This window comes from Rhodamnia argentea, chromosome 1 (assembly GCF_020921035.1).
Source record: "Rhodamnia argentea isolate NSW1041297 chromosome 1, ASM2092103v1, whole genome shotgun sequence".
Taxonomy (NCBI): domain Eukaryota; kingdom Viridiplantae; phylum Streptophyta; class Magnoliopsida; order Myrtales; family Myrtaceae; genus Rhodamnia; species Rhodamnia argentea.
Window position 1 is genome coordinate 7571661 of NC_063150.1, and position 24397 is coordinate 7596057.

Consider the following 24397-nt stretch of genomic DNA (forward strand, 5'->3'; position numbering starts at 1 on the left):
CTATTTAAAACTAAGGTGTCATTCACATCACATGAGTAAATGACCTAATTTGCTAATCAATTAGCACATGAGTTTTCTTTCCTAAAATTATGCAAAAATTTGATATGCTAGAAATACAATAAAAGTTTTTGCATTTGAGAAATGCGCATGTCATCAAAATTGAGGGAGGGGATGGATTTTTGGAACAGTGAAATAGCGGCTTGCGAGTCCACCTCCATAATAAGTTTATGGATGCCCAAAGAAATTGCCATCTTAAGACCCAAGAAGAAATCCCATAGTTCCGCTTGAGCGAAGAGCACACTCTCACAGTCTAAGCAAATCCCGTGAACCAGTTCCACGATTCATTACACAGAAGTTTCTTAGTTGGAGTAAAACATCGGGCCTTTATGATATGATTGAGGCAAATTGCCTTAAATGCACAAATGCCTTCTTAAGATGAGTCGCTATTCGCGATCGGCCGATAAAATGTCCTGAAGATCAACTAATGTTGTCGCTACTCTTGTAAACTTTATCTCAGTGTCGTGGGGTGGTTGTTAAAGCAAGTATATTACTAAATTGAAAGTGAAGCTTCTTGAAGAAAAGCCCTTGAACGAAAGGGATTGAAATGCTTCAACCATTTAATTCCAATTCACGTCCCAATCCCATGTTATTCCTTTTTATCGAATGCAACATAAGCTTCTTCCAAGCAGAACATAAGTACAGTAGAAAAAAGTATTCTTCAACGACAAAAGTCCTAGTTTTTTTTCCCCTCTCCTTCTCTCCTTTATCTCTCTTCTTCATGCACTTTCTCTTTCAATCTCTATGGAGGCGAGGGTTTGAGCCAAATCTCTCCGTCCCCTCCCCTTTTTCTTAAGCTATTTTGATTTTCTATTTCATTTTCTTGCTTTCCTCCAGTTTGGAAACTTTTCTCTTTCAATTTAGTCTAGATCTGAAAGTTTCTCTCTCATTTTTGTAAAGATTTCTACCTGATCTAGTTTAAATTTGAGATTTTATGCGTGTATGTTTTCGTGGTTTCGCTCTCGTCGGGTTTCGTTGGTGAACGAGTTCGGTTTTGAAGGAGATCGGAGGATTTTTATGAAGATTTCGCTCTTACAAGTGTCAAATCTATGATTGTTCAATCTTTTTACTCTGCTAGGTGATTGTGTTGGGAATGCCAAATTTAGGTGCACACAGTCGAAAGGCAAAGCTGTAGCAACAGTTGGAGTTTTCGGTGTCGCCGATTATGGTGTGAAGAAGTCATAGAGGTGCTCTTTGAACATGGGATCCAAAACCTGTTTTGATGATCTTTCTTGTCATCGGGAGCTTGTTTGGCTTTGATTTGTTTTGATATGCAGTTGAACTGCAATGTTGCTCTAATATCTCGAAAAAGTGAATGAAATGAAATATTATTTTGACAAAAAAAAAATGACAAAAGTCTTCTAGACGGTAAGAGATCAATCACAAGAATACATTGCTCGGAGAATATTCCATGTGCCACAAGCAAATCGAATGGACTTATATAAAAGGACATATAGCAAAAGAAAATTGGAGGATTTAAACTCATATTACCTCACAATTTGATTTTTCCTAGATAGATGTGCGTTTGATTTATTCATATTTAATTCTATTCTCAAATGGATGATATGATAAAAAAAAATTATGTAGATGGCAATCCAAATCCAAGTCTCGTACGGCTCTTCCTAAGAACTTGAAGCCCCCTCTCTCTAACTAGAAATTCCGGGGAGAAAAAAAAACTCTATCAACCAAATTCTTTCCGTTCTAACATGTTGCTTGACCGTATCTTTCCATTTCTTAGGCTAAGGATGACAAGACTAATCAGACGAGGGACCCGCAAATGACTAATTAGTGAAGGCTGCTTTGTCTTTATGCTTACTGTCTTAATAACAACCGCCCAACTAATATTATTCTTAAAACCGACACTAAGACTTCAATATAAAATGGGCTCGCTAAATAATCTCGCAAAATTTTATTGGATGTTTATGTGAACCCACTAACTTATGCTATGACTTAAAAGGTGCGATTATTTAACCGAAACAATGTGATACATTATTTTTTTTTCATAAAAATCAGTCGCAAGGAAAATGATCTGTTTGGTGGTTCGGGGAAAGCAAATTCCTTCTTGTAAGAAGGAGAAGTTATTTTTCCTTTAATTTAAAGTATGTTATTTCCAGTCCATGATAAAAGTTTTCCGTAAATCGGTTACTTTGATGCTGAAAAGTTGAAAAATAATTTCTCAAAATTAATTTTCCTTCAAACAATAGGACCCTTATTATTTGTCGCATTATTTAGTAGAGGCACATAAAAAAAAAAAAAGACCAGGAGCCTAAAAATCCCATACCAGCCCGATTTTTCGGGCTCGAAAGGCCCTTGTCGGAATTTTGAGCTCCCCCTTTTGTTGAGTCTGATTAGGGCCTTCGGGCTGATGGGTCGGATTAGTCCAAAAGAACCTTAAAATTGAATTTTTTTTTATGGATGTGAAATATGTGAAAAAAATAAATAAAAGAAAATCTAATATTTATGCTCGATTTTTTTTTTAATGAAGTTACATATTAGTAAAATAACATATATTTGAGGGTGATAACATGATACCTAATCCATTTCTACTTTTGGAAAAAAATCCAAGCTACCTGGCACGACGTGGACTGAGCAATAGTCAGATCGAGCTTGGATCTAGGCTTGGTCTACTCAAGCTAGGCCAAAAAAATTCCTTGAGGCTGGGTGGACTTGCCTGTGCTGACCCTTATTACTCAGCATATGGGAAATGCTTCCACGAAAAAACCGTCAGAAATGGTACAATCTCAACCGTAAATTCAACACACCATCACCGCTTGTTTTGTATAAAGCACTCATTGATTGGGAGATCGTGCGGTCAGAAATAACCGATAATCTTGTTAGACTATCGGGCTAGCAGCTTTATATTTATCTAGTGCATGAGTTTTAGTATCTTGGCAGAATGTTAAGATATTTGAAATGAATTCTCGCTATGTGCTTATAAGTAGATGGCCCTGTTTGGTTCAACATTGGAAATGAGCATTGGGCCCAAAGTATCTCTATGGGCTAAAGGACTTTTGCGAAATGCAACTATTTTTTTTTTTATTTTAACTTTGTCACTTTCACTTGCCACCACCTGCTCATTGGACCGTCGCCGTTTTTTTTTTTCTTTCAAAAATTAAAAATACTTTACAAAGTTCATTTTTTACCAAACAACATTTACGTCAAAGTTGCTTTCCAAATGTGTTTTTAAAATACACTTTACCAAACATTACTTGCATTTTGAAAAAAGCCTTTAGCCTAAAGGTATTTGCATTTTCTCAAAGTCCCTTACCAAATACTAAATCCAACAAGGCCGATGTGTTTGAGTTTCATTTTTTTTTTCCGGGAAAATCCACAATTACGTTTCTCATATTCCATTCAACAACAACTTACATACCTCTTCTTTTGAAAATACCATATATATATATATACCTTCAAACCATTCGAACCCTAAGCAAGATGCTAAAATGGGGCTTTTTTCCAATTTATTTTTTTTAAAATAAATATTTACGAAATTATTTTTTTAAAAAAAAGTATTTACAATTTTGGGCCTCGCTCGGCAGCTATTCGGGGCCCGGCCACGGCTACTCGGCAGGCCAGTTGCCGAGCGGGGTTGGACTTTTTTTTTTTATTTCATTTTTTTAAGTGTTTTAATTATTTATACTTAATATTTAGTTTATTTTGTATTTTTTTAACTTGTTTATATTTATTTTGTTTATACTTTTTTTCTTGTGAAGCTTATCTTTATAACGTAATTAGTAATAATTAATATAAAAATTATTAAGATCTATAATTAATAAATAATATTGTAATTATGTAATTAATTAAAAATATTCATAAACTAAAATTGGTAAGATATATGAAATTAAGGAACCCCCTTATTAATTCAATATCTTTATAACATAATCAATCGAAAACCCATCTAGACGATCCCAAATCTCAAAAATTGCCATTAATAAATCCCGAAAATAGTAACAAAAATAGGAAAACCCATCTAAATGATCCCGAATCGCAAAAATCCATTGTTCATCACCGCCAACGCACCGCCAACGGCGGTGAATATTGATTAGGACGCCGTTTTGCTTGACCAACCAAATTTGAGCCTCGATCCGATGTTGTCAACCCGATCTGCTGGTTCTTAACACATCACTGTTTCGCCTTCCGATTGGATTTCTGTCTGTCTAATCGATCTAGAAACGCACTACTAATACATTCTGCATCACTCTGGCAAAACTACAAAAGCCGATAAAATTTGTCATTTATGAAATGTAGGGAAAATGGCAAAAGAAGAATTTTTTTTCCAATTTAATTTAAAAAAATATTTACGAAATGACATCTAGATCCTTGTCCTCCTTAATTTCATATATCTTACCAATTTTATTTTATGAATATTTTCAATTAATTACATAATTACAACATTATTTATGAATTATAGATCTTAATAATTTTTTATATTAATTATTACTAATTATGTTATAAAGATAAGCTTCGCAAGAAAAAAATTATAAATAAAACAAATATAAACATGTTAAAAAAATACGTAATAAACTAAATATTTTAAGTATAAATAATTAAAACACTTAAAAAAATGAAATTAACAAAAAAAAGGAGAGGCCCAGCCCCGCTCGGCAGCCCAACTGCCGAGTGAGGCCCAAAATTGTAAATGCTTTTTTAAAAAAAAATAATTTCGTAAATATTTATTTTAAAAAAATAAATTGAAAAAAACCCCCTTAAATGAGTTTGCACGAAGGGTAAATTGGTCTTTTCAAAGTTTTTCATAGAATTATGTGTGGGGTTTTTTTTGTTTGTTTGGATACTCTGAAGTGCGGAGTGAAGGGAGAAAGAGAGATGCCCCAAATGTGGACAAATCAAATAGTTGGAGAATGGTAGATGGAGATTCTTTTTTTTTTGGCAAATGTGGGCTGTCACTTTATGATCCATCCTGTTCTTCCTGGTGATATTATTATTATTATTTTTGGCCCTGTTCGACTGCTTCTTGGTGGCTGAAAGCGCTTTTAGATTCTTGGGGCCTCGGCAGTACATATATATGTTCTTCGTACAAAGTATAATATGTCCACCTCTTACCAATAAATGCCATTTTTTCAGCAAATTGAAAGATGTAAAAAAAAACAAAAAGAAGCCAAATCCCTGCTGTCTAGTCTTATCATCTGAGCAAGACATCAAAAGCATCACTGCCCACGAGGGAGGCTACCTAATCAAGCTTTTTGTTTGCATATGTAGTTGTTTTTTGTTTTAAATGACAAAGGAAGATAATGTCTTCCCTGAAGTAGATTCGGCCAAAATTCTCTTGAACTCATTGTCCAACCACTTTTGTTATATTTTACGGTCAAATTGCTAAGTTGGATGACGCGTGACAATTGATGGATATACGAGTTTGGAGAAAATTTGTTGAATGTGTATCAATTTGAAATTTTTTGTGACTAAGATAAGATGTATCAGTTTGGAGTTTTTCGTGATATTAATCCCAAAAAAAGAGTAATGTTCTAGTGGAAGAGCTCTTCTTTTTCTCGGATAGTTTCTTTTTGCACCAAATAGATAAGAAACTATCAATTTTTCTTCTTTTGGTCGAAGAAACTATCAATTGAGATCCTGTTTTCGTGGCACATAGACGTGGGTTAACGTTGAAGAACAGTGCCTCCATGCAAAAATGGGCAGAACTTAATCACTTTCCAGGTTAGCTGAATCCTGAAAACCATCTGGTTTTCAAGCATGGCACTTTCACCTTGGTTTTTACTGTTTTGTCTTTCTCCAGAGCCGTGTCACTAAGGAAGTCCAGTTCATGTTTTTCACTTGCCACTTGCGCATAAAGAGCAACCCAACCCGTTACATCTGTAATGATGCTGTTTCCGGAAACTCTGTTCTATTAGTGATTCCATTACCATTAACGATGGGCCAGTGAGAAAAGCAAAGAATTGCTTGCCAAGTCTGCAAGACTGAGAGGTCCCCGAGGAATTCCTAGAAACCGCGAGATCGGCGAGACGGGTTTTCCGTTTTAGCACTTGGGGTTTCTCGTTTTCGAGCCATCCATATGGAGAAAGGAGACTAGCCATGTTGGGATGAGAACTTATCTTTTTGGAACGTGTAGATTTGCTAGTTCCTTATATATAGTCAGATAGCGAAGGAACGAGCATTTTTGCAGACCGAGCGAGCAACCATGGCGATCAACGAGGACATCGAGAATCACGAAACCAGGGAGAGAGAAGGAGCGCGGGAGCCACTCCTTGTGCTGCGAGAGAAGGACCGAGCTGGGGAAGATGAAGGAGCCGATCAGGGTCGCCCGTGGATGGTCTACTTCAGCACATTCGTTGCGGTTTGCGGTTCCTATGAGTTTGGGGCCTGCGTAAGTAGGAAATGCAATTTCCTGTGAAAAGTTAGGGTCCGAAAGTAATGGTTAGATTGATAAAGGTTGTGATGTATTGAGTCTGATGAGAATTTTTTGCTTCATTGGATGTTCAGGCAGGTTATTCATCACCAACTCAGGAAGCTATAGTGGAGGAACTTAGTCTCTCTACAGCTGAGGTATGTCGAATTTTACCTGCGAGTGTTGAAAAGCACATGTCGCATTATATCTGTTCGTTGCTTCACTTCAATATTGGATTCGTCGCTGAACGCGCCCGTATACAAGAAAATCCAAGTAACGATCTGCTCGTATTCCGGGTCCATAATATGAATGAGTTATATGATCATAACCCCTTCGAGCAGAGTCTATAAAAAATATGGAGGTTGCCTTCGAGGTAGAGATGCCTTGTTCTCTAAACATCTTATTCTTTCTGCATCTTGACGAGTGAAATGTATACGGAATTTTCGCGTCAAACTCCATCGTTGAATGGGGTGGATATAAATTGCGTCTCTTCAGCTGAAAATTGCCACCGCATATCATTCAGGTTACTGATCGAAGCGATAGCTTTCTTCAGAAAATGTTTCCACTGAGATTCTTGGACATCTGGTGACTTTTAGCATCGTTAGCTAGATGGTAATTGAAGTTCTTGCGCTCGTTAAACTCGAGCTGATCTGCAGTTGTTCTTTCTGTGTCTTTGGACAGTATTCAGTCTTCGGATCCATACTGACATTCGGTGCAATGATTGGCGCGATTACCGGAGGACCAATTGCTGATTTTATCGGCCGTAAAGGGGTAAGCAGCAAAGGAACGCGTCTTTTACAATGGAAAACAAAACAGTGTAGTTCAGGACTCGAGAGTTTTAGCTTCGGGATTTAGTCATATCATGCACAGAGGACGTGCCAGCGTAAACATTTCCCGAAAAATGCAGGTGATGAGAATGGCGAGCGCTTTTTGTGTAGCAGGATGGCTTGCTATTTACTTTGCTGAGGTGTGTCCATACCCTATTTTCAAGCCTGTACATAGATGAAGACCGATTAGTTGCGTAAAAACTTCAAGTCTCATAACTCTCTGTTCTGTATAATTTCGAGTAAATCAGGGAGCACTTGCTCTGGATATCGGAAGGTTGGCCACAGGATATGGAATGGGAGTCTTTTCCTATGTGGTAAATCCTCATTTCGTATCACATGAATGCAATGTAGCGAGTTGTTCTGCGGCAACATGCTGGACTCAATTCGCAGTGACAACATGAGACTCCCTTCAGTTCAAATTTGTTGATCTTTTTCTAATTTATGTCCAGGTACCGATATTTATAGCTGAAATTACGCCGAAAGATCTCCGTGGAGCTTTGACTGCTGTTAATCAGGCAAGGTTTTTGTATGAAAATTCTTGGTTAAAATGGCAAGCATGGAGCTACTGTCAAAAGGCCATAGCGTGTAGCAAATTATGCCCTTTTCCTAGTGCAAGATGGTATTACATCCTACAGAGCCTACTGGGGGCCTAACATGTTCTCTTCTCTCCACAGCTTATGATCTGTGCCGCAGTGTCCGTTTCCTTCATAATTGGGACAGTATTAGCTTGGAGGGTTTTGGCATTAATTGGTAAAACCGAAAAGTAGCATAGTTCAAGTTTAGTGCCACTGTCGTTATAGAAAGGACCAAGTCTGAAACCACCTTGAACATCTGCGGTTTTTTGCAGGTCTAATCCCATGTGCAGTCCTACTGTTCGGCCTGTTTTTCATTCCAGAGTCTCCTAGATGGCTGGTAACAAATCAAGATGAACACCAGAATCTTCTTGTCTAAATTCCTGTAAGAGAGGGATTCGTAGTGTGGGAATGAATTTTAGGATTCTGCTAAATGCAGTTGAAAAGGGGCCGCGAAAAGGAGTTTGAAGCTGCGCTGCAGAAACTCCGTGGAAAGGATGTGGATATTTCTGAAGAGGCCGCTGAAATACAAGTAAAGGGCTTTAAGTGCATACTAATTTCAACTTAGCTCCTCGAACTTTATAAGTACGAATAGGTGATGGAATGATCGAATTTGCTTTTCTTGACAGGACTATATCGAAACTCTTCAACGGCTCCCGAAAGCCAGCATGCTGGATTTGTTTCAGAGAAGATATCTGAGCTCCGTCATCGTAATCATCTCTCTTTATTAACTGCTATGTATCCAATAAATTCCCCCTTTCCTTGCTTTCTTGGAATGCCCTGTGTATCAAGAGTATTCAGTAGTTGTACTTTAGGTGATATTTTCCGTTGTTGTACTTTTGGCTGACAAATTTCTTAATCTTGGCCAGATTGGTGTTGGATTGATGGTCGTCCAGCAGTTCGGAGGGATAAATGGCATCTGTTTCTATACAAGTTATATTTTCGAGGAAGCAGGTATGAAGGTCATAGCAAGAAGCTCTTAGGCAGCACAAAAATGAAACTCTGCATTCAATTTTATGATTCCAGAATGGATAACTAAATTAAAAGCAAAGCAGGGATTGCAATTTATCTTATGCAATTAATATTCGAATGGGTTAGTAAAACTCGCAACATCGGATGCTTTTGATCTACTTATCATCACTGAGTGAGCTGTTCACATCATTTAATGCTGAATCTCAAAAGCAAATGTATTAGCCTCGCCTTTTCAATTGCATTGGTAATCTCCTCAGGTTTCTCCTCCAGTGTTGGAACAATAAGTTACGCGATCCTCCAGGTCTGTAGTTCTCGCTCATTTCCTCTTTCCTGGGGATCTAAGTTTTACATTCTCACGCTCAAAGAGTAAATATTTGCAGGTTATTGTCACGGCTATTGGCGCTGCACTGGTCGATAGAGCCGGAAGAAAGCCCCTTCTCTTGGTAAAATAGACGAAAGTCGATGAGCAACCATGTCTATAGTAACAACACTTTTCCAGTTCCGCCCCTTTCGCGAGTTCTGCTACTTGGACCAGAACCTTCTCTGACTCTGTCTCTCTCTCTCTCGATCGCAGATCTCGGGGACAGGATTGGTTCTGGGATGCATACTAACTGCCCTTTCATTTTATCTAAAGGTAAATTCTGCCAGTCCTAGTATCTTCCTTCTGCTTTGCAATGCCTACCGATAACTTTTTGAGAATCTTCCAAGCCAGGTTCATGACCTGGCAGCTGATGCTGTCCCGATACTCGCCGTCACTGGCATTCTGGTAACAATCTCATCTTTCTTCATCTCCTTCTGGCTCCAACCGGTTGCCCGGCACAACAACTTCTACTATAAAATTTTCCTGTTCTGTTTATTCCAATGCTCAGCTGTACATAGCAGCATTTTCGGTCGGAATGGGGGCGGTTCCTTGGGTCGTGATGTCTGAGGTAACTCTAGACATCCCCTGAAGTTTCATGCTTATCAAATTAAAGGGCTGTTTTCGTCAGTGGTGTCATTATGAGAATGACAAAATTTTTGCCAATCATGTTATGTGTTGCTGGTGTTGGATCAGATATTCCCCATTAACATCAAAGGAGCTGCTGGAGGTTTCGCGACACTGGTGAACTGGTTCGGTGCTTGGGCAGTTTCCTACACTTTCAACTACTTAATGAGCTGGAGCTCCTACGGTACGACTCTGCTGAATACGCTCTTTGAACTATTACTACTCTGGCAGGAGATCGGTAAACATTTTGTCACATTGGAACGCGAGTTTTAGCGCGGATTCGATCAAATTACTCATCCTCGATACTTAGCTTTCCCTGAACAATTCAATCCTATTTGGAGGTGTCTATCACTCGGTTCTTCACGCTCTCAAATGCATTTTCAGCCCATTTATTTCAATCAACGCGTTTACAGAACTTCTACCTACATTCGAATATCACGAAATTGAGTCATAGTGTCGTTTAGAAAACAAAAACGTCAAGTGGGTCTTTCTGCAGAATGATTGACAGACGGGTAGTATATTACTGAAGCATTCTTCCCATGAGAAAAATGCCGATATGCCTCCGAAAAACTTGCCAAAAGCAAGTAACTTTACCGACTTGCTTCGCAGGTACCTTCCTTCTTTATGCGGCGATCAACGCTGCGGGGATGGTGTTCGTGATCATGGTGGTCCCCGAAACGAAAGGGAGGAGCCTTGAGCAGATTCAAGCAGCCATCAACACAGAACGATAACCGGAACGCCTCCACAAGTGACTACTCATTTGCTCTTCCTTGTAGTCTCATTGGAGCTTGCATGACACTTCCAAATTCCGCAGATTCAGAGATGGAAGATGATTATGAAGCAGGCGACAACATTTTTCATTTGATAGAACGACGTTATTGGTGAGATCTTTCGGTTCATTTGCTGAGCGGTTCATAGATCCAGCAAGATTACGAGGGAGTGATTGTAATATTGAAGTTTGACAGTGAGAACAAGTGAACATCGCTCTATCTTTGTGAACTTGAATATTGCAGCTATAGTCTTTGCGCGGGTCGACCAACGGCGAAGCTAGTGATTTTCTAACCGAGGCGCGTCGGTCCGTAACCAGAAATTGCCCTGTTGGTTTCCTTCTCTCCTGAGTGATGTGAAAGCTACGCATAAATAATTAGGCCGCCGTGTCATGTCTCCTTCACTGCGAGGACTGCAATTTCTACGTGATAGCCACTTTATATAAATTCCCGCCATACTTTTTCTTATTTACACTTTGATTTGTTGGTTGACTTGGAAATTTTGATGACTGACAACTCCCAACTCTTTTGATTCGCATAAGAGAAAACTTCAAATAAAGGCACGAAGTATTTTCATTTTTTTAAATAAGGGTCTGATGTAGATCTTGTTTCAAATAAGGACCTAAAATGTCATCATTATTTCAAAGAATGACCTAATTAAAGGTATTTTTGTCATTTATATTTTATGATTTTTTTTCTTGTTTTTTTTCTTTGAGGGGCATCGGGGCTCTCGCCGGTGGCAACAAAGGAAAAAAGATTTGGAAAAAATGAAAAGAAAAAAGAAAAAAAGAAAACAAATATAAAAAAATGACGAAAATGTCATTAGTCAATCTTTTCTTTGAAACAATGAGGGAATTTCAGGCTTTTATTTGAAATAAAGTTCACTTCAGACCTTTATTTGAAAAAAATGATGACACTTCAATACCTTATTTGGAATTTTCACCTTGTATTATCTACCCCTTCACTAAGCCTCCATCGCGTTAAACTTTCATGGCATCACATCAAATGATAGAGATGATTAACTCTCTGAGCTCCATATTTATGTTATGTGTTTTACTTCTCACATTACATGTTCTGCTACTACTAGGGACGAGTTATAGTGCAAAGAAGAAACACTTATGTGCCGCTTCCTCTTGTGGCGAGGTCCGCAACATAAGCAATCTCTTCCAATTGAAAGATGATTTAAAAGGTATTGGCCTTTCTAAGTATGAGCTATAGCTTGTGAAAATAACCACATGATTCTATATTTGTATATCGGCCGACATTTTGTGAAGTCAATTATTACGGATTCTATTATGGCGAAGATAACTTCGACGATGATATCATGGTGGTTGATGATAGACTGCAATAGGATAATTGCATGTCCCTCCCTCCTCACTCTTTGACGCATTCCAACTTTAGGGGTAAGGTGTCAAAAGAGTCCTAAACCTATTGCGTTGGTACCAATTCTTAAACCTTTCAATCGAGCCATCGCCTGTGGCCGGCAACCCCGGCCAGCCCTTAGCCAAAAAAAAAAAAAAAGTAAAAAGAAAGAAAAGAAAATAGAAGTAAAACATGAAAAAAATGAATTATTAAAATATTATAATGTCCACATTAACATCGGCTGCGCCACAAGGATGTTTGGAATTCATGCTAGCAATTTTCGACAAAAATTGACCGGATGGACTGAATTTGTATAAATACAAAATATGTAGAACTCAATTGGAAAAAAAAATAAAAGTCTAGATCTAAATTGACACAATTATAATAAGTTTAGAACTTTTTTTGGTAATTTTCCTCCCTGCTAATCAATTGCCAACTTTCCCCGTAGGCCTAGGAAAATACATACTCGAAGCTCCATGTGTGTTGATATCTCTAATATATAAGTGGATGAGAAGGCACCAATCGATTGATGCAAATATCGAAGAATACCTACAAGCTCACAACAACTGTTTGTAAAAAATAATGGCTGTTGGGTGGTCTTGGACATCTCTCACCCCAAGAGCTAGCTAAAAGGACGAGACTTTCCTTTACACTTGTAAATCGACCACCAGTCATTTCCACAACTGATATGGGATAACTCCAATAATGATTTAAACAAAATCGTTACCCAAACTTGATTCCTTATTAATAGATATTTTCCCTTTTCTGTCTCCACAGTTTAAACGAAGTGACAATATGAGATATTGGCCTTGAATAAACTAAAACCCCAGAGATGCCTTACTTATAAGTAAGGATTCTGATTCAATTCAGGGCTGAACATATTCAATTCGATTCAACTTTCAAATTGATTCCGAGAAGTTTCCTGCCTAATTAACGCAGAAACCTGGCCGACCGCACAGACTTTTTCTTCGCTTACTTTGTTTTATTGGTTCACTCGGACATTTCAGATGACTCCAACTCTTTTCCATCACATATGCATACCTTTATTGAGCCTCCGTCGCATTACCAATCAGCTCAAACTTTCATTGAATCAGATCAAATATTGGAGAGATGATCATTTCTCGCAGCTCCATATTTCTGTCCCGTGTTTCACGTCTCATGTCGCGTGTTCTACTGCTAGGGACGAGTTGCAGTGTCCAAGAAGAATCACTTGTACGTGCACCGTTTCATCTTGCGGCGCGGTCCGCAACATAAGTTATCCTTTTCGATTGAAAGGCAACCCCGAAAGGCTACGGCGCCTCCCTGTTCGAGCTAGCTTGTGAAAACAAGCGCACCGTCCTGTATCTACATGCTGGCCAGTATTTCGTGAAGTCGATCCATTATGGTTACTATGATGGCCAGAATAACTGCGGGGGTGATGTTTGTAAATTAGAACTATGCGGGGAGTGAGACGTTAACTTATGAATTGTTTGGGACATCTAGGGGAAGAAAAGCGCAATCGTGTTTCTTCGAGATGAAAGATCACGCTACAACGACATGGATTCCCCTAGTAAACAGAACAAATTTTGAGCTGAACACTATCTTGAAGAGTGGATTATTTTCACGTTTAACTGCCAAAAATGATAGATTTAATTCTTCATTTTCTAGTTAATCATTTTCAGTCACCTCAAACGAATTCTCTTGCTTTATGCAGATCGTACAACGTGGGACAAGTGTAGGCTTAAGGTAGATGCAGGTCTGAACCTTGTCTTTGTCTTGGGTATGACTCGTCCTTTAGTCCTCACAACTATGAAGATCTCAAGCAGCACTGTGATTACAAAAAAACTTGCGTTTGAAAAAAAAATTATTGCACTGTGCTAATCTATGGACAATTTCTATGCAGCCAACTTCGTCGCTGCAAAATTCATACTCGGAGTTCCATGCGTGTTGATACTTCTAACCTATAAATGGATGAGAAACCTTAAAAGTGGGAACGAAGTTTTTGAACAAATCAGATTCTAACGGCCAAGATTTTACAAGCGAAATGGCCACAATTGGAAGGATCCACCAAGTTAATGTGGTACAATTGGTCGGTTTTTGCTTCGATTACTCCAAACAAGCTCTTGTCTATGATTTCATTCCAAATGGATTTTTGGATAAACACATTTTGTATAAACATGGCGATGATCCTCTTGATTATAAGAAAATGCATAAGATCTCTCTTGGCATAGCTAGAGGAATAGAATATCTACATCAAGGATGTGATACGCGCATTCTACACTTTGATATCAAGCCTCGTAGCATTCTCCTAGACCAAAGTTTCACTCCGAAAGTTTCCGACTTTGGACTTGCATGATTTTATCCCACCGGTCACAACATAGTATCGTTGACTGCAGCAAGAGGAACTTAGGGTTCTATGGCTCCTGAGTTATTTTATAAAAACATTGGTGGCATTTCTTATAAAGCCAATGTTTATAGTTTTGCGATGTTGTTGATGGAAATGGCCGGTAGAAGGAGAAATCTAAATGCACATGCAAAGCGTTCAAGTCAAATTCACTTTCCTTTGTGGGTTTATGATCAAATCAGCGAAGAAAAGGAAGTTGAAACGGAAGATGCCATAGAAGAGGAAAGAGAAACAAAGAGGAAGATGATAATCGTCGCACTATGGTGTATACAATTGAGCCCTAACGATTGGCCATCGATGAACAAAGTCCTAGACATGCTTGAAGGAGATATGGATAAACTGCAACTGGCTCCAAAATCGCTTTTGTATCCGATCGAGAGGCCACTCGATGATGTTGATGCCGAGATAGAACTTGATACAGTCTCATCATCGTCAAGTGCTATGATAGTTTCCGGTAGTTACCAACTCTACCTTGACAGTGAGTTTTCGAAATCATGCATTGTGTGATTGTTCCTCTCTTGTGGAAATGAAATGCAACATACAAATAGTACTACCAACATGTATCATCGTCATTCACAAATGTGATCCGTGAAGCTTTCACATGTTTTTCCATATAGCACCAGTGTTTTCTGGTAGACTCCATATGGCCGTTTTATAAGTGACGATGAATGTCGCATACCATTTCATTATCAGAGAGGAAAGACAGAGTACGCTGACTATTTTGCATTCACGATGAATGGAAATTGAATACGTGATGGCCAGCACCCCCAATTTGTATGGTTGGAAAAATTATCAAAAAAGTCATAAATCTATTGTTATTGTGCCAATTCAGTCCTAAGCCTTTTTTTTTTTTTCCCGTTAAGTCTTAAATCGTTTACAATTGTGTCAATTTAATCCATTTAATCGGCGCTGACGTGGCAATTTTTTAGTAACTTTTTTCTATTTTTTTTACTTTTATTTTTTTTTTTGGGTTTAGGCCTGCAGCCCTACAGGCCACTAGCCCCTTGGGCGAAGGCTTGCAACCCTTGCCAGTTCTTGGGCTCGATTATTGTGGTTGCCCAAGCAAGGGCTCTTGGCCCTCGCCTAGATTTGGGCAATAGCCGCGGCAGCTACGGCGAGGGTCACTACCCCTCGCTCGCGAAGAAGGGAGGGCTCGCAACCCTCGCCGGCTATTGGGCTGGCTACGGCCATCACCCAAGCGAGGGCTCGCGGCCCTCACCTAGATTTGGGCAACACACGTGAGCCCTCACCTAGCCGCGGCGAGGTCACAAGCCCCCGACCTCACCGCAGCTGGGCGAAGGTTGGTGGTAAATAGGGCTGCTGCCCCCAAACACCCCAAAAAAAAAGAAACAAAGTTATTAAGCAATAATTTTAAAAATTTTGAAAATTGTTAAATATTATTAAAAAAAATTTCCATGTCAGTTCCGACCGACCAAATGGATTGAATTGGTACAATTGTAATAGGTTTAGGACTCAATCAACAAACAAAAAATATTTAGTACTGAATTGACACAATTTCAATAGGTTAAGACTTTTTTCGGTAATTTTCCCGTCATAAGACCATGCTGGAATTTTTTTTTTTATCAGACCGAGACTAAAGAACAAAGTATAGGATGTTTACTAAGAATTGACTAAGATTACCATGACATTATAGGCTCTTTTGTACAAGAAACAGAGGAAGTGGCTATCGCTTGTTTGTGTCGCGACAGCCATGGCTTTCTGATCGACGGCTTCGCCCAATAGGCGAGAGCGTCATAGGAGATTCAAGCAGAAGCTGCAGCAATGGTTTTTGAGCAGGAACCGGACGGCACCGCTGCTTATATTTTGCTATCAAATCTGTCTGCCTCAGCTGGTCCACGGGAAGATGCAGCAGCATCAGAAAGAAGATGAAACTGAAAAATGTTGCAAAAGAGGCCAGTTTTAGCTGGATTCAAGTGAAAAATATAGTTCACAAGTTCAACGTGGGTGATCTTTGAAGAACTGGACCAATTGGCCAGTCGAGTAAAGAATCTGGGTTATGTTCCTAAAACTGAATTTGTTCTCCATGATGTGGAGCGGGGAACAGAAGGAACAATATTTGCTCCAGCACAGTGAAGAAATTGCCTTTGCTTTTGTCCTTATAAGCACCTCCAGTCCGAAATATACCCAGGGTATTCAAGAATCTTTGGCATTTGCGGAGATTGTCATTCTGCCATCTAGTTTATCTCCATGGCGACTGGAAGATCTGTAGTCGTAACGGATGCAGACCGTTTCCACCATTTCATCGACGGAACATGCTCATGCTACGAAATCATTAGGGGGTGATAGGAGACACTTTGCGAAATCAGTAACAAAGAAAGAGCCAACATTGTACCCTAAAATTAGACCCGTCAAACATATAGGTCGAGTCGAAAATGGTCCGACCCAAATAGATCCATTTAACTCGTCGTTTTAACTTATTAATCTATTGATCCGTATTTGATTCGATCCATATTGCTAAAATGCATCCATATTTAACCCAATCTATGAAGACTCAAACCCCAACTAAGGTGAGAATGCGGAATAAGAGAGCGTGAGAGCCAGTGAGGAGGAAAGAGAATGAAAAGAGAGTTGTAGAGGCGAGTTGTGTCTAAATAAGTTGTAAATCCATTTAACACCCACATTATATCGGGCTTTACCACTTTAAACTGATTTATGACTGATCTACTGAATATAACAAACTCATATAACAACTCAACTCGTCATGTATGGCTTAAGAAACATATCTATGGCATATTTTGGACAGGTATACCTAAATACAATATTGTATGTATAGTTCATTGGCATTCGTGCATGAGATAATTCAGGATACTTTCGTGAGGTGAGTTTCCGCTTAAAGATTTGGGTAATCGTTCCTTAATATTCATCGACGATTTAGAAAGCAATTTGAGGTATTATCTCGTGTGGAGATGCTTGCAGAATAAACTAATCAGTGACCGTATTACTATAAGAAAAATGAAAGTGTGCAGCTAAAACGTCATTGGTTACGTCATTTGTCCCTATTAAGACAACCTTAAACAAGTAGTTTAGTCATCAAGTATCAATGCTTCTGACGATTTTTTTCTTATTTTTATTTTTTGCTGTCATACGTTGGGCGAAGGTCCGGAGTCGCAGACTTGTATTGTAAGGTCGCAAGTTCCGAGGATTCGTGCCGGTCAAACATATTGATGCTTTTAGATCCTGGGATTTTCTAAATCGAGATCCCAAGCTAAAAATCGAAATAAATAATGGAATTATATATAATGGATATATAACCAATGAGGAGAGTGCACGCCTATTGAGAGTTACTTGCGTCCTCCACCATGCAGATGGAGGCGGTTTCCAATTTGAGTAAATGACACAAATGATCTTTAGATTTTTGCTACAAGGTCATTCCTGAATTTTTAATTTCTTTGGTGTGGTCTCTCGACTTTTGGTGAATTTTCAATTTAGTCTATAAATTATATTAAAACATTCGATGTTGTTGATGGGCTATCCATGAACTTGACTATAGTCCATTGACCTATATGATAACACTAGATATTTTGATATGGAGGCTGTTAATCTAATAGTTTGATAGTATTGTCGGTTATTTCTGATCATACGATCTCCCAATCAATAAGTATTTTATGCAAAATACATGGTAATGGTGTGTGGATCTATGGTTGAGATTGTATAGTTCCGATGTCTCTCCCGCACCTTCTCCACCTCACTCTCCATCTCGCCCATCTCGGTCATACATGGTGTTGCACGAAACAAGCGATCGAACAATAAAATAGACAGAATAAGAAAATAAATCGGACACCAAATGTACGTGGTTTGGTCGTAGAGACCTACGTCCACGGGAAGAGCAGCAACGAATTTCACTATAGAACGAGTGATACACGGAGATTACAGACCAAACTCGAGTAACTCAAACACTCTCGGTGTTTCCCAAGCCTCAATTACATTCAAGAACGCACACAGTATTTAGCCCCAAATTCCTAGCGATATAATCTCTCAATCTCCCAAAGAAATTAAAACACAAATTCTTACCTCAAGAATTTCTCGACTAGAACATAAGAATTATTGATGTAATTCCATGAAGAAACCCACGTCAAGCACTCATTTAAGGATGGTGCTTCAAGACCTTGAATATCTCAACAACGGCGTCCTTTTTTTATTTTAAGCACTCCCACGGCCAAGTTCCAGAAGCATATATATAGGAAACCCAAGCTTGACCGAAATAGTATCTTCAAGTCCACATGGCACTTTTCAAATTTTGATCGTCACCTCCACAGGAACTAGGAAAGAATATTTTATTCTTTCTCTAACCCAAACTTTCCTTTTTCTTGTATTCTGCTAAGTAATTAAACTTCAACAAACGTCCTAATTGATAACGATCCAAGATAAACTTCGCAAATTTATGCACATCCGAGTATATCCAAGAAAGAATATAACTAATCTTTCAAAATCTTATCCTCTTGCCAAAAGATATCCAAAACACGCATAATATATTTTGCTCGATTTCGAACGTCCGTAAAATATTCGATTCGGAATATTCACAGTTTCACTTTGGGCTTAAACTCGAGACATATTTTAACACATGGTGTCAAATCCTTTGGAAAGTTTTCTTAGGAACCGGATCCCATCAATCTACGCTATAAACCCCGCATAACCACTTCAAGACGAATTTTCTGCTTCTGATTCATTAGCGTCCGACTCCAGAAATTTTTCATCAGAGCTAGCAAAGCGAATCTTCGATGGACACGGATTCCCAAGATTCGCGGGGAGGACAACTGGCAAACAGAAAATGCACTTGTTTAGAATGTGGCCCTTAGCATAGTTGCTACCTGCCTTGAGTGAGCTCCTTTCTTAGGCACAATTCTTTAAGTGCAATATAAACTGCTTCCTGGGTCAGAGAAGCATTTCCCTTTTCGATATAGTTCGACAACTAGATTGAACATTTGCCGAAAATTTCAAAGCCGCGTTGAACAAATTAAAAGTTTAGGAATAACATTACATATTGGGTCGAAGTTCACGGATTATTTATGTCATTATTCTTTTGAATTTTAAGTTGATTAATGGAATATAACAATCAACTTTTTTTACCGTAATGAGAATTTATTTTAGTCTCTCCAATTACGCTTACGATACCCATTAACTTGAAGAAAAGCTTTGTTAAGTGATAAGTATTGCTGTTTAAGGATGACTTTGTTTCGCTTAAGAGAATTTTGAATCCATTTATTTTACGAAAAATAAATGTTTCATAAATATATTTTCATAAAATTAATTGCTTGTATCACTTATAATAAAATATATTTATCACTGACAACAATTTTTCATTGTATCCACAACATACTAGATTTTCGAAATTTGCAATTTTTATTCTAAGGACTTCTGATCTAAAAACTATTCATCTTTCAATTACGCCTAAGATACAACTATTGCACTCTCTAACCTCGACCTCAGCAAAAGTCAACTTAAGATGTCGCCCTCAAAAACACAACTAATCTGAATCTTGCAGTCAAGATCACAAGCCAAAAGAATGCATAAAACGGTCAAAAGAATTCGCCAGAACCACTCAGCTCCAACCCCTGCTCGAAACGTAAGAAATCAACTCCGCCGTGTCGAAATCCATACAGATGTGATTAGGCCATCGCACCAGAACCCTCCTCTTCAACTCTAAACTTAAAAAGAGAAGACAAGATGCACGAAAGAATCGAAGATTTGCAGAGAGATCGAAGAGAGAAAGAATGCCCGAGATCACTCAAGCCTCCATAGCAGCAGCCAAGAAAAGAGTGGAAAGAAAAAGAAGAAGAAATGCGGATAATATCATTGGACTTTGCTTAATGTGTTCGTTTTCCATATACCCTTTGAAGGAGGAGCTGTGCCTGTGATCTTTACAACCGCCTGGTGGTGCTTACGCTGCCGTCGCGTTTTCTTCGCAACTTTGCTGTCGTTGCTGTTGCTTTCGCAGGGAGTGTTGATTGCGCATTTCGTTACGTCGACCTTCACGATGTGGTGATCCGATGTCCCTTTCGATGACAGTACCGAATACGACCCGGGAACAAACTCGTATGGGCAATCTGGTGACGCCAGTATGTAGTCCACCCTCGTGCCGTATTTGCACGTCCCTTGCACGCCTGATAATCGAGATAGAAGAAAAACAGACTCGTTTCAGATTACACATTTGGACAGCAGTCACTCAAAAAAGACTTTGGACTTCAATTTTTATTTAGGCTGATCATGGATTATCGAGCGAAAGGAGCTTCGTGCTTGGAAAGAACCTTAGATTAGCCACTTGACAGATCGAAAACAAATTGAAAAATGGGAAGGTGAACGAGAGAGTACTTACTCTGTCCTTTGGCAATGACGACCACGGACTCGCATTCTCCGGCGAAGTCCTTAGCATCTGTGTACTGCTTGTTCTTCAGAAACCTCATGACTTCAACCTTTGGGGTTGGTTTTCCCATCTCCTCATAGTACTATAGCAAACACAATTGTGAAGATTAGGCTATCCAGTAGTCGAGTTTCGAGTGTGTACAGGCACACTTAGTTGATGTAAAGGGGCACGTTCCATACCTTGACGATGTCAGTCCACCTCTCCTGCGAGTAATCGGTCTCGTCAAGAGAGTTGAGGCCGCCGGCCAAGATGTGGGGGGAGTCGCTCGAGTGGATGATGGCGCCAATCTGCTTCATCCGCCAGTCCTCGTCCAGATGATCCAGGTGGGTGCACTGGAAGTTCACTTCCCCAACTTGAGGCACTTCTATTGTTGCCTTCAGCACATTCCTGTGTTCGTAAATCAATCAATTCGTGATCACACCCACTCCGATTCCGGGTCGATTCAACATGTCGATCGACCATATTACTGTCAACCCTTCGAATTCCCACGCGACAAAAACGCAAAATCGCTTCCCTATTTATGACCGCGGCTCGATTAATTGAACACAAAAACTTTCAGAGATTGACTCCATGACGAGCAATTGCTTGATTCTATCTTGTTTGTCTCACAATTTCAGAAATGTACCTTTCGAGGCTACCCAGATGAGTAGCCCTTGGCACGTCTTCAAGTCATGCATCTGATTCGGCAAACGCATAAAATAAAGTAAAGAATCCTCCCCCCACGTTACTGTCCTACCTACACACACCTTGCCCCGCCCCTCATTTAATGTACACATAAAAGTTCTTATCCTTCGTTCATTTTCCCAACTTGTCAGAATAAACGTTAAAGTAAGAATGATTTTAGCAGTTTCCTACGCATTCTTTGAGTGAATCAGCAATTAATGGAGAATATCTTCAAAGCTAATCCTCATCCACCCACTAAATGGGAAAAAAAAAAGATGAATGAAACTAGTTTTAAATAGTTATCTAAATCCTAGAAAGGAAAAATGGGATTTTTTTTATTTAACTTAATTGTTCAATTCTGACTGGCATTGCTCACAGCTGGTGCTGGGAACCTTGGACAGGCCCACCATTGCTGTGGCAGAGAGCTTTCTGCATTATGTCCAAGGCAAACAGGCTGTAGAAGAAGAAATCTTTGGGAGTTCTTGAAATCTTTGGGAGTTCTTGAAATTTGGTGGTGGGGTTTCTCATGAACAATTGTTTTATTTTAATTCTTCCCGGATCAATTTGGACAACAAGATGATTCCAAACGAAAGAAGGCTGAAAGGGGAACGTGGAATTTCCATCCACAAGTTCTGATGGCAAGGCAAGTTTTGTTCTTGATAATTTAAAGAAGACGACGACCTTTTTCAATACAGGGTAATCAATTTTTTGTTCATTTTGTCAAGAATTGTCATTACATCAACCTTAATTTCAGCGAAGTTTCAATAGTTGGAAGTGGGTTTGGTTTTGAAAACTTCCACTTTCCTGTGGTGGACTCCTCAAATAAACAAACATCTTCAATGAAAAAGAAGAACCTATCATCGTCGCCATAATTGCGAAAATCGAGAGCAAGAAAAGGGCTAAAAAAAAAATAAACAAAAACAAAATGGCGAACCTGAAATCAGTGTCGTCGAAGATCTTCTGGACCTTCCACTGCTTGATCGGCCACCTGGAGAGGACGGCGTTCCCGTACTCCGGCGCCCAGCTCTCGGCGAACGCGTAGCTCATCCCCAGCGCCGCCGCCAGCTCCGACAGCGGCTTCATCTCCCTCTCCTCCTCCGCCTTCACGTCCTGCAGCGCCACTATGTCCGCGTCCAGCTCTCGCAGCACCTCCACCACCGTCCTCGTGCTCCTGTACGCCTGCCGGCCGTTGTGGGAATCGCCGCCCCCGCCATTCTCGAAGCTCCACCTCGCCGTTGCCGGGGCTTTCCCTTTGAAGATTCGACCAATCGAGGCTGATGCCGAGGCCGAAGACGAGGAGTGAGGAGAAGAAGAAGGAAGAGGAGGTTCGGCGGCGGCGGACGATTCGGTGAAGCTCAGATTCCTCCGGCTGCGGAGCAGAGAGATTTCGTTGTCCGGCAGGTTGATGGATACCCGGAGCTTCGATCTCGCGAACTTCTGCTGCTTCGTAAGGTGATCCTGGCCGTTGATCGGGTGCAGGGGAGACTGCTTGAGTATGCCCCTCGGACGGTCCAGATGGGCCGACTTGGCGCGGAGATTGACGACCACGCCCTCGCTGTCGAAATCAAGGCTCGACGATTTCTCCGGGTTTGGGACGGCGGGGGCCATGGAGAAGAGCGCCGCATTGAATGTCGCGATGCGGATCGACTTCGGCGACAGCGGCGGCGGCAGCTTCGAGTCATTCGGGTGGTTGTTCGGGTGGACGGTGGACGAGGATCCGTTCGTGGCGGGCGGTTGCGGGCCGGCGACGTCGTGGTTGGAAAGGGATTTGCCGAATTGCTGGACGACGACCTTGGAGTCAGAGGAACGGCGGTGGCGGAGGCGGAGAGGCCACCGAAGGCGGTGGCAGAGACGGCGGAGCTTGGCGTGGAGGAGGCTCAGCATTTTTTTGTCGGGGGGAGGAGTCGTCTTTACATTGGCAATGCTAGCGTGTGTGCTGGACATGAAACGATAGTAGTTAGCACTATTTGTGTGTCCATGTGTAAAAGGGTAAGTCTCGTTTAGTTTATACTATGGTAGTCAGTAGTGGCCTAGTGGGGCCCCTTGATATATAGGAGAAAAAGGAAAAAAGTTTATATTGCTTTAAATTTAATGACATGTGAAGAGAAAAATCAACCATCAATGGAGAATCTGTAGAAATTGGTTAATTAGAAAACGGAGAAAAGAAAGATCCACCTTTCTTTTAATTTGTGTGACGATTTGATTACGACTTTTTTTTATGTCGGCTCACGGTAAATAGTTGCTGTTAAATATCCTACGGCATTGGACATTGTTCTAACGTTTGACTTTGCATTGTCATCAAAGCGATGTCATTTTTCATAAACCAACCGCCTTTATTTTCTAATAATCTCTTTCTCTCTTGTTCGATTAGTCATAATCGCCGCTCGACGTTTATGATCATTCCTTAAATTCGCACCACCACTAGTAACTCCACTATCCTTGTGCCATCTCTCTCTATCGATTAGCACACACGAGCCATTCGTTAATTCTCGTCCGGACGGAGATCTCAACGAGTTCAACTTTATCTCTCGTGTCTCGAAGGTCGTGCCTTATTTCCTAATGGTTAACTACTTGTGGTAAAGTTATTCGCATGGTAAACATCACATCATGTCGAAATCGACTGCGTAAAACCTTATAATTGTGGGGGCATCATCGCTAATCTAAATGTCTTAACTAGGAGGGTAACTTCGGCCGGTCTTCCAAGAAATGGGTTCCCGACACGTGGCAGAGATGTAGGGCTAGAGAGAGGGAGAGATGCCAACTACTCCACCAGTCACAGTCCAGACAGGGTAGAGAGAGAGAGGAGGGGAGTTTCCTGGGACGGTACATAGATGTCGTTTTGGGGAAAACGGGGAATAAGAAATGGAGAAGACCCCAACAACTCCGGTCCATGCAATATGAATTTTCTTATTTTAAACGCCACGTCACCTGAAATCCGGCGTACTTAACTCCCATGCATTTCCCAAAATTCAACTCCTCTTTCTTTATTTATTTAATTTTTTTTCTCTCTTTTTTTTTTTTTATTGGCTGAGAAGATCAGGCGGCCTAATGAGATTACCAGTTGAAATG

The 24397-nt window shown here is 40.1% G+C and overlaps 2 protein-coding genes across 4 annotated transcripts; one reads left to right on the forward strand and one right to left on the reverse strand.

Annotated features, from left to right (window-relative positions):
• Positions 1-5799: 5799 nt before the first annotated feature.
• On the forward strand, positions 5800-10672 carry LOC115756706 (sugar transporter ERD6-like 7). 3 transcript variants are annotated; one of them, XM_048285600.1, is made up of 19 exons: positions 5801-6058; positions 6094-6394; positions 6511-6573; positions 7097-7186; positions 7323-7382; positions 7491-7556; positions 7692-7757; positions 7917-7992; positions 8090-8157; positions 8257-8346; positions 8444-8524; positions 8684-8768; positions 9044-9087; positions 9167-9229; positions 9361-9420; positions 9499-9552; positions 9656-9715; positions 9841-9955; positions 10381-10672. In XM_048285600.1, exons 2-19 carry the CDS (start codon positions 6209-6211, stop codon positions 10500-10502), a joined length of 1449 nt encoding a protein of 482 aa, XP_048141557.1. In that variant the 5' UTR covers positions 5801-6058; positions 6094-6208; the 3' UTR covers positions 10503-10672. The 3 variants fall into 3 exon arrangements, with proteins under 3 accessions (XP_030552432.1, XP_048141557.1, XP_030552434.1); XM_030696572.2 differs by having other exon boundaries at positions 5800-6394; positions 8090-8154; positions 8254-8346; XM_030696574.2 differs by having other exon boundaries at positions 5801-6394.
• An 8953-nt stretch (positions 10673-19625) lies between these two features.
• Positions 19626-23405, reverse strand: LOC115756712. Its single transcript, XM_030696584.2, has 4 exons — positions 22263-23405; positions 20845-21052; positions 20618-20747; positions 19626-20405 (listed from the first exon to the last, which is right to left on the reverse strand). Exons 1-4 carry the CDS (start codon positions 23270-23272, stop codon positions 20095-20097), a joined length of 1659 nt encoding a protein of 552 aa, XP_030552444.2. The 5' UTR covers positions 23273-23405; the 3' UTR covers positions 19626-20094.
• Between the last annotated feature and the right edge of the window lie 992 nt (positions 23406-24397).

What these genes read in the sequence shown, in the direction of transcription:
- LOC115756706 (XM_030696572.2), top strand. Translation starts at nt 6,209, where the DNA reads ATGGCGATCAACGAGGACATCGAGAATCACGAAACCAGGGAGAGAGAA. An exon ending in AAGAGGCCGCTGAAATACAA is followed by an intron (nt 8,347 to 8,443) that starts GTAAAGGGCTTT and finishes TTTTCTTGACAG; the next exon opens with GACTATATCGAAACTCTTCA. An exon ending in GAAGAAAGCCCCTTCTCTTG is followed by an intron (nt 9,230 to 9,360) that starts GTAAAATAGACG and finishes TCTCGATCGCAG; the next exon opens with ATCTCGGGGACAGGATTGGT.
- LOC115756712 (XM_030696584.2), bottom strand. Translation starts at nt 23,272, where the DNA reads ATGTCCAGCACACACGCTAGCATTGCCAATGTAAAGACGACTCCTCCC. An exon ending in GGTGGACTGACATCGTCAAG is followed by an intron (nt 20,748 to 20,844) that starts GTATGGAACGTG and finishes TGTTTGCTATAG; the next exon opens with TACTATGAGGAGATGGGAAA. An exon ending in CGTCATTGCCAAAGGACAGA is followed by an intron (nt 20,406 to 20,617) that starts GTAAGTACTCTC and finishes CTCGATTATCAG; the next exon opens with GCGTGCAAGGGACGTGCAAA.